The sequence below is a fragment of the Nematolebias whitei genome, chromosome 19, assembly GCF_014905685.2.
Source record: "Nematolebias whitei isolate Nwh7 chromosome 19, NemWhi1, whole genome shotgun sequence".
Lineage (NCBI taxonomy): Eukaryota > Metazoa > Chordata > Actinopteri > Cyprinodontiformes > Rivulidae > Nematolebias > Nematolebias whitei.
The window spans coordinates 22,203,523-22,214,003 of NC_056516.1; the positions used below are offsets into that span (position 1 = coordinate 22,203,523).

The window sequence follows — 10,481 nt, forward strand, 5'->3', positions numbered from 1 at the left end:
AATGCTGATTAAAAACCAAATACATAAGAAAAGCAACAGGCAGACAAGGGCGTCGCTCACAAACATTTAAACAGTAGTAATTTGTAGACAGATTAAACATTGACAAAGCTGTATGTTGTCAGCAAAGCTGTAAAAATTAATGCAGTGTCTCCTATTGATGTTTCTTAGCAGCAGCATGTATAGTGTGGGGCCTAAATTTGATCCCTGTGGAACTCCATAAATAAGTACATAAGTTTAGATAGTGAATTACCTATATTTATACAGATATTTTTACTCAGTCATATAAGAGTTAAACAACTTCAGTTCAGTTCCGAGATGCCAATTAATCAGAGCTTGCAGGGGTCGACATGAGTGTTTTCATTTTGTGCAAGACAACTTATTTTTGTCCTGGACAACCAGATCTCACTTCGAGGTTGTCCAATGGACAGCCAAGTGAAATAAACATGAAATAAAGTTCTCCGTCGCCACGACAGATTTCCATCATTTGTAAAAATGAAAAGGGGAAAACACGTTTTATTGTCGTCTTTTTAAAGCCATCCTATCTGATGATGATGATACAGGGCTTAAACAGATGCTGCTTTCAACAAAGAGAACTAGAGGCACAGATATTAATTTTTATTAATTTATACTCTGCAAAAGACTTCTTGAGCAATATCTAACAAAAATGAGTCGGGTCCTCTAGACGGGTTCTTCAGACTTCTTCAGTCTCAGGAGCTGCAAGCTAAGTCTTATAAACAGCACATTCTCATGGTGGATCAACCAATTTGCTGGTGACAGCCAAAACTAGCTGTTCACGTGCAAAAGGAGGGCCATCAGCCTAACAACCAATAGTTAGTGCCCTGATGGCACTGACTGACGTCACTATTGTGACAGAAAAAAAGACCATTATTTCGTCCGTCTCCATGATGACATCCCTCGCCATAGCTGCAAAGTTTGATGTCACATCAATCTTTATGTGCATTCCTGTTGATGAGGCAGTGGACATAGTCTGATTAAGGTTAAAATCAAACACCACTCTTACCAGCGGGACAATTTTTTCTACAGAGTAACTGTGCCAAAGCTTGAAACTGTGCCTGCAGTCAACCTATTTCACATATGGGGGGCAATCTTATAGGCAGAAACATGGGTGTGCTATGGGGTGCCCACTGCCCAGTTTATCCTATTGTTGCCAACCTGTACATAGGTACATAGGTAGAAAAGAAAGCAGTGGCGTCATAAGCATAGCAACAATTATATGTGAAGGGGACAGGTCCCCCTCACATTTAAAAAATATTCATTTGGACCCCCCCACATTTACCATGAAACATTAGTTCACCCAGCGCTGTTTCTATTTCTTTGTGAACGAGTCCATTCCACTTGATTAATAGGAGAATACTCAAACCACTAAAAGTCTTCTCCGGGTTTTTCTGGTTACCTACAAGTCACCACACCACATGCAGTTTCTCCGAGGTCACTTGGCTTGGCAGGGCGCTCATCTCTTCTGAGTTTTTTGCCAACTGGACAGGGGAGGACAGGGAGACACCTCTGTGTTGAGTGCTAGCTGAGCGCTACGTTAGTTCTGGCAGTTGTAGGATGCATGAGAGAGGTAGAGCACGCTCTATTCACACAAGGAGAGCTGTTGGTCAGGGTACTCCTTGTTATGCCATGCTTAATGGTCCGATAATGATACAATTAACAGTTTATTTAAATCTATGTTCTGTCTGAGGTCTTTTTAAATCTTAATCCACGCTGTCTCTGTGCTATAGTTTGATCTAAACCCAGCACAGATGTATATGTCAGTGTTCTGACGCCGCTGATTTTATTAGTCTGATAGAAGTTGAGCAAACCTCAGCTTCCTCATAACCATCACTATATAGCAGTCTTTGCTAAGCACACATAAAACAGTGTGGTAACACGAACGTTGTTTTATTGTGTAAACTGCAACAAACAGTGTGAAAAAATGTATGTCAGTGTGCTTTTCTACTATTTTAAACTTTATAACTACAGGTGACTGCAACACCCCCCCCCCCCCCCCAAAAAAAAGTCAGTATTTTGTCTGTTACTTTCCTGACATTTCAACACAAAACAGTTGTGTACTTTTCAGCTAGACGTGCCAAAACTATGATGAGTGTCTGCCAGCGTAGGGGGAGGAAATCCTTCTTCTTTAGCTTGTTTCAGCTTGGAATGTATAAATAATAGTTTTATTAATGTGTTAATGCCAGAGAGCTGTGGAGCACGCTGAAGGAACAGCACCGTGTTAGATTTTGAGGGTGTTTGTTCATTTTGGATGTTGGAAAAAAAAGTATTTTTAAAACATTTTGTCAAACTTCACTCCAATACTCCTGAGTGATAATTTTAGAAAACGTCTGAACAGTGTCGTGAAAAAGTGAAGAGGTTTAATATTAGCTAATGTAGTGTTCTTTCATGATGATGTCGTTTCTGAGAAAGAGTTGCTTCGAAACATGAAAATTTATTTTATAAATGAAAAAACTAATTTGACTTGCTATTAGCCTAGCCTGGATGAAGACTTTTGCCTCCGTTTTCCATAACCTGAGCTCTATGATTAATGCCACGGTTGATAAGATACACACTACTAATAACTATGTGACAGAACATCCCTTCCTTGCTGTCTTTGCAGTGACTGTTGAAACATGTTAAATGCCAATTTCCAAATAAAGTCTAGAAAACAAAGTGATCTGAATGAAATGAAACAGCTTCAGCTGGATCCCCTTTCTTGACCAAATATGTAGCAGAGAAGAAATCCCTTAGGCCAGACAAAGACCATCAGCACAACCAGACTGAAGAAGTTTTCGATGTCTTCTGTGTGATTTTTTTTGATGCAAGTGTTACTCACATGCACATACGTATCCTAATACGTATATGCCAGGAGAGCTGTATGTTTCAGCTGATTAAGTCGAGCAGAAATGTAGCAGCTGTGTGAGCTCACAGGGTGGGAGAGGAGCACGTTTGTGGAAGGATGTGAGACGTACCCGCAGCTCTCTCTGTCCTTCAGCAGGTACAGCTGGTGGTCCTGGGACTGCAGTTTGGAGACGCTTGTTATGGATGCTGAGAGTTGTTGAGCCTGGGGGCAGAGAGACCATTGACATCATCAAACAAATGGAAAGTGCTCTGTCACCACAGGTTCTCTGTCAGTGAGGTTACCAAAGGGTTAAAAGTCAAGTCAAGTCATATTTATTGGGCTAGATCCTAAAAGATCTGCAGGTCATGATGACCTCCCTCCTTACTTTGTACATCTAGCTGCACAAATTATAGCTGAACTAGTGTCATACATTTTTAACCCTTCTATTCAAATAATATTGTTCTCAGTGTTTGGGAAAACAAATTCTGTACCAACTTTACTGAAAGGAGGCGACCCCACTTTATTAAACAATTATCCAAATTATTATTATTATTATTATTATTATTATTATATTATCATTATTATTATTATTATTATTTTTATTTCCAAACGCTGTATTTTAGCAAAGGCTTTAGAAAATTGTGGTGAAAAATCAAATTCAGAAGCATTTGGATTCATCCATCCATTATTTTTTACCCGCTTCTTGATTTTTGGGTCGCAGGGGGTCACTGGTTCCCATATCCAGCAATCACTGTGCGAGAGGCGGGGGACACACTGGACAGGTCTCCAGTCCATCACAGGGACACATAGAGACAAACAACCATTCACTCTCTCACTCACACCTAGGGACAATTTAGTGTTACCAATCAGACTAACATGCATGTTTTTGGTCTGTGGGAGGAAACCAGAGTACCTGGAGAAAACCAACACATGCACGGAGAGAACATGCAAACTCCACCCAGAAAGGCCCCCGGCTGAGATTTGAACCAGGATAACCTGCTCGCTGAGAGGCGGCAGCGCTACCAACTGATCCACCGTGCTGTTTTGAATTCTTAACATTTTATCTTCCTATCAGTCTGGCTTCAGAAAATAACACTGCACAATGACTGCTCCTGTAAAGGTTGTTAATGGTGTTGAAGGAATGGCTGCTAAGGGATACTGTGCTGTTGTTTATGTATCCCTGTTCAACACAATTCATACTGTACATCATGGAGTCTTATGTCATTATGTCAGCTTCTCAGGTCACACCGTCAGCTGGTTTTCTCATTACCTCTCAGATTGAAGGCACTTCCCAAATCAATCAACCTTTATTTATACAGGTAAATCCCATTGGTTTTCTCATTACCTCTCAGATTGAAGGCACTTCCCAAAGATCTTTCATGTAGTATTTAATGATAACTAACGGTGTTCCACAAGGCTCAGTTCCAGGACGATCTCTTTTTACAATTTATGTAAATAATACATGTGTTTCTGACACCTCTTTGCAACATTACGCTGATGATACAATCGTGTGTTGTTGCGCCAACACAGTTGCCAACGTTTTCCAGCTTCTACAGTCTGCATTTGACGTCATTCAGTCAGATCTAATCCATCTAAAACTGATGCAAAATGCTGATAAAACCAGGGTGAGGCTGTTTTCAAAAAGAAAGCTGGTGCCAGCAGTTCTTCCATTTATCTCATCCATACAGTGTACCTAGTGAACGCCTTGTCTTATACCTAGAATTTTAATTGATGCAAATCTCTCAAGCCCATATTGAAAACTCGTTAAAGAAACTGAAATTGAAACAAGCGTTCTTTTCCAGGATCGGATCTTGCTTAACTTTGAACACCAGGAAACTGCTTGTAGTTGCCACTTTCCTACCAGCTATCGATTATGGTGACATTGTTTACATGAATGCCCCTGCCAGCTCCTTGCAAATATTGGATATGGTCTACCATGGCTCTCTAAGGTTCATAACTGGTTATTAAGTACTGTACCCAATACCCATCACTGCACTCTGCACTCATTGGTCAGTTGATCATCATTATCTACCTATAGGCTCTCACACTGGTACATCTTCATCTTTAAATCACTCCTTGGTCTGTTCCTGTCATATATCTCCTCCTACAAGTCATCAGTGCAGTTACAGTGTCACCCCCAGGTCTTCATTACTTGAAGCGTTCCCTAGGTGTGGACTGAAATAAATATAAAGGCCTTCTTTAATTCTGCTCCTGTAACCTGGATACCTTAAAACAAGATTTTAAAGCTGTTCACTTTGATTTCTTTGAGGATATGTTCTTCAGTTATTTAAAAAAAAACTATGCAAATGTGTTCTTCTTTTTAGTATTTAACCTCGTTTTATTTAGCACCTTAAAAAAATCTATATTATTTTAAATCGCTTTTATTGTTGTATCATCTGTCTAAAACAGGGCTCTCTTTAAAATGTGTCCTTGTGTCTCAATGAGACTACCTGTAAACATAAAGGTAAAATAAAACAATAGGATAGAAGAAAATTATTAATGAATGGCTGAATGTAAATACCGTATTTTCCGCCGTACACGTCGCACCGCCATATAAGTCGCATCCGTCCAAATATGTCTAATAACGTGGAAAAATCTATAAATATGTCACTTCACCGTATACGTTGAATCTATTATGCGTCACCGCTGACAACCCAGAAATTTGGGCCGGTGTTGTGCCAAAAATCAATTGGCTGCCAAATGGCGGCCGCGGGAGCGTGCATGGGAGGACTTTAACAAGAATTTAACAAGATTAACACTTAAAAACAATTGTTTGTTTGCTCGAAATTATAGTAAAGGTGTGTCTCAGTCTAACTTTTGTTTAATAAATGCACTTTGACGGTCAAATCAGCTACATTTCAAAACCTGATTCGCGGAAGTGTGCACGCGCAGAGGGACGAGCCGCTATTCAATTCTTTAAAATTTAACAAGATAAGCACCTAAAACAATTATTTGTTTGCTCTAAATTATAGTAAAGGTGTGTCTCAGTTGAACTTTTACTTAATAAATGCACTTTAATGGTCAAATTAGCTGCATTTTACTGGGGCGCTGCAGCAAAATGAAGCTGATTTGACGGTTGCTCCAAACAGCGAGCAGAACGAAGGTGGCAGGCTATGGCAAGTCGATTTGTCATTAATATCTGGTGAAGATTCTCAGTCATCCAAGACAATGTCCATTCAAAAAAGTTCAAGACAAAAACAATAAAGTATAATAAATAAAGTCCACTTGTTTTTGTCTTGAACCTTTTTGAATTTGTCATTATAGCCACTTTTACCTATTAGCAGAATGCTGCTGCTCGACTTTTAACCGGAACTCGTAGGTCTGAACATATTACACCAGTTCTGTCCTCCATTCACTGGCTCCCTGTTCGTACGAGGATAGTTTTTAAAATTCTTCTGTTGACCTTCAAGTGCCTAAATGGCCTCGCACCCCTTTACCTCTCTGAGCTTCTGGAACCTTACGTTCCCTCTCGGGCCCTGAGATCATCCGATCAGCTGCTTTTGGCTGTTCCAAAAACAAGACTGAAGCTCAGAGGAGATCGGGCTTTTTCAGTCACGGGCCCCAAACTCTGGAACAACCTGCCCCCCAACATCAGGCTGGCCACCTCCCTTCCTCACTTCAAATCCCTGCTAAAAACTCATCTGTTCTCGCAGACATTTCACACAGTGTGAATTGATCATCATGTTTTTTTGATCTGTGACCCTATGTTTTAAATGCTTTTTATTAATTCTTCAGTTATTATTATTAGTGTATTGTGTGTGTGTATATATATATATATATATTTTTTTTTTTTTTTTTTTTTTTTTTACTCATTGGTTGTTGTTGTTGTTAAGCACTTTGATAACATGTTCTGTTTTAAATGTGCTCTATAAATAAAGTTGACTTGACTATGATACAATGACATGCACTCGAGTGCCATCTAGTGGCTGAAAATGGTAGTGTTCAGTCAGAATGAATGAAAACGGTCATATCTCAGCCAAAAAATAGTATATAAATATGGGGGAAAATCCATAAATATGTCACTTTGGCCTATAAGTCGCAGGGCATGTAAATTATGCAAAAAAATGTGACTTATAGGGCGAAAAATACGGTACCGTATATTGCACTGTATAGTATCCCACTATGCAAAATCATCCAAATGCTAAATAGCCAGTTGTTGTCAATATATAATTATTACCATTCAGCTTTACAGGTATATTATTTCTACTTTCAACTGATTTCTATCACTGCAGATAAGAACTACAGGGCTCTGCTCCCTTAAGAACACACAAACACAACTTCACACCTGTGAAATATGGGGCAGCTGTGGTTGAGTAGTTAGTCGCCCTCCAATGGGAGAGTAGGTGGTTCGATTCCACCAGCAGTCACATATTGAAGTGTCCAAGGGCAAGACACTGAACCTCTCATTGCCTCCGATGTGTGTCCCATCGGTGTATGATACTGATCTAGAAGCACTGATTAGTCTCTATAGTATGATTTATTCAATTAGCTTTGTAGAGGTGTAGTAGTTCTGTATGAACGTGTGTGTGGAGGTAAATGAGGGCCCAGATTGTGTTGCAAAGTGCTTTGAGTATGTTGGTCATATTGAAGTACAAGAGTATAAGTACAGTCCATTTATCATTTACACACTCACCTTGGCTGAGGCTCTTCCAAGTTCATCAATTACTGTGGCAATGTGAGCCTGGAGGTCTGGGCTGCAGAGGTGAACACACCAGAACAGAGCAGGGTTGGTTAACCAGTCAGTAAATGAGAAGATACGGAGTGTAAATATGGTGCAGAAGCAACTGGTGAGTCAGAGACAGGTTGGAAAAGTTTTTTGTAGGATCTAAACGAGGACGAAACAAACTTTGACCCTTCTCAGACTGATAGGCAGCAACAGCTGTGTCTCTAAAGGTTGGATCTCACCAAGCTAAAGCCATCACTAGTCCTCAACTCAAAGCTGAAAGAACATCAGTGAATTTTCAGTTGCAGTTTCACTGATTTCCAAACGTGCGCAGCGATATGTGCAGCATAGGTGACCAGTTTTGGAAAAATCTCCACTTATTGTGTTCATGGCTGGCAAACCTGTTCTTCGGTGTGCATGTTATTTGGTTGTCCACCTCTGTCCACACCAGGTAATCATTACATTTGATCAGGAACACGTGGCCGCTACAAAACCTCTTAAAAGAATCTCAAATTAGTTGGAACAACAGACCTTATTTGATACAAATGATTTGAACAATTACTTTGGCTGTAACAACGAGACCATAAAAATACTGTAGGCTGTGTAGTTTTTACAACAAAATATATATATATATACTGCCACGCTGACGTCGCTATTATATTTATGTTGCAATGCATTCTGGGTAAATGACAGGTTGCTCCAATGCAAGCTCCATTTATCTTGAATGTTAATTATGTAGAATACCTGACGTTCAGTCCTTTCATTTGAACCGGAGAGCGTTGATTGACAAGAGAATGGAGAAATGACTCAGCCTTCACGTTAGCTCCAGAGCTAATGCTTGAAAGTTTGTGAACCTTTTAGAATTTTATTTATTTATGCATAAATATGACCTAAAACATCAACAGATTTTCACACAAGTCCTAAAAGTTGATAAGGAAAACTCAGTTAAAGAGTTGTGGATGAAGGATATTTCAGTATAGGCGGGGCGCCCTCCTTGGACAACCGTAGGGGAAAAACTGGCTCTGGTAAAATAATGGTGACGTCTTCAGGTGAAAAATGTAATAAACATATATTTTGAAGTACCGGTAGTTAGTAGTTTTCACGTATCAGAAACAATTTTTTTGTAGGACATAAAAATAACATTTTAAAGCCAATAAGTGCAAGTAGTAGGAGAATCCTTTAAAGGCTTTGGAAGCATTATTAAATTTAATTTTACACACAACTTTCCACTTTGGGTTTGTTTAATAAATGTTCAAATTGTAGAATTTGTTGTGTATTCTTGTTCAGGTGAGGTTAGATGAAAATAATTTTAGAACTTTGATAAAAAACCAGATCATTGTTTTTAATTATAGGATACATAAAATGTTTGACATGAAGAGGGTGGACCTGCCCGACTCAAAAACTGATTTGAATCGCTTTAACTTTACCAGAACTAAAGTCAGACGAGGTAATCCTCATGCTATTGAAACAGCGTTTGCATGTTAAAAATAAATAACTACAAGTTTTAGTTTCTAATCTTTGAATGTAATGTTTTTTTATTTATTTTCTATCTCGGGCTTAGTAAAACAACAACAAATAACCAGATTACCCGCCTTTTCTGCAACAATGCAGAACTCTGATGTGGAAAGATTTGCTGAAATATATGAAAGAAACTGAAACTACATTTTTAAAGCTAAAAGAAGCAGGATACTAGCTAGCTAAAAGCTAAACGTAGCAAAATGAAGAAGATAAAAATACAAAAAATTAAAGCTAAAAGCAGTAAAATGTTGGCTGAAAGATAAAAAGGGGCAAAGAACTAGCTAAAACAGCAACAGACTAATTAAAAGCTAAAATACCAAAAGAGTAATTAGAGGCTAAAAGTAGCAACAAAATAGTTACAACTAGTAAAAGCTTTAGCTAATAGACTACTTTTACCTAGCCTTTGGTGCTTGCTAAGTCTTTGTACTTTCATACTTTATTTAGACAGGATTAGCTTGTCTAAATAAAGGTTGAATGAAAAAAAAAATACATCTCCTCCTACATGTCATGAGTGCAGCTACAGCGTGCGCTCTCAGGACATAATTACCTGCAGTGTTCCCTCAGTGAAGACTGAACTTGGCAAAAGGGCCTTCTCCTACTCTGCTCCCGTTTCCTTGAACATCTTGTAAAAAGATCTGAATCTCTCGACCTTGACCTCTCTAAGCGGCTTCAAACATCTGCTAAGTTCATGGCAAAAACCAATGCAGGCATGTTCTTGTTTCTAGTTTTCTACGTAGCTTTATAATTAAGCTGTTTTTGTTTCTGTTTTTTTTATTTATATATATAATTTTCTTCCATTTATTTTTTAAATGTATATACTTTGATTGGCTACTGTTGTCAATAAAAACAGGTCTCTCTTGTACATGAGTCTTTGAGGCTCAATGAGACTAACCTGTATAAATAAAGGAGTTATCCTGTGCGCGCTCCCGACAATGGTGTGGTCCTTTCAACTACACTACCTCAGGATGAGTACCACACCTGTGAGGTGTCCTCCTCTATGCCTGTTTTAAAACGTGGATACGCGCATGTTTTTCTAGTCACACACATGAAACACCGGCATTTCTTTACCTTCCGGTTGATCTCCAGCTTGCAACAAGACTCTGGTCCAAAACCGAGATCCTCTCAGAGAACAAGTGATTAATATCAAACGGAAACTCCATGATGAATCAGACAGGTTGGACACCCCAGAGGCAGAGAAGAGGAGGGCGCTTAGCTTAGCAACCAAATGATGCTGCAGTGTCTAAAAAAACCTGGATGCTTTTATGGTGTCAGGCTAGCACGCGTTAGCTACACAGACTCTCCTGAACTAGAAAGCTTAGTTTAGTTAAAATAAACTAAAGTTATGCTCTGAATTACAGAAGCTAATTTATTTACACAGCTGGTTCATTGTGTCGCTATGGATGAGACGTAACTCCCCTACGACGGCGGCAGCCGTGATGAACCGTAAAGTACGTAAAAGAA

General features: G+C 39.1%; 1 protein-coding gene across 1 annotated transcript in view; it reads right to left on the reverse strand.

Annotated features, from left to right (window-relative positions):
* The window catches only part of atat1 (alpha tubulin acetyltransferase 1), a 25,275-nt gene extending 15,095 nt beyond the window's left edge, over positions 1–10,180 (reverse strand). Inside the window, exons 1-3 of the mRNA XM_037693669.1 lie at positions 10,089–10,180; positions 7,473–7,533; positions 2,970–3,061 (exon numbers count right to left, since the gene is read on the reverse strand). Of these exons, the coding sequence (XP_037549597.1) occupies positions 2,970–3,061; positions 7,473–7,533; positions 10,089–10,180 (245 nt within the window). The remainder of the gene's footprint in view (positions 1–2,969; positions 3,062–7,472; positions 7,534–10,088) is intronic.
* Positions 10,181–10,481: the final 301 nt, after the last annotated feature.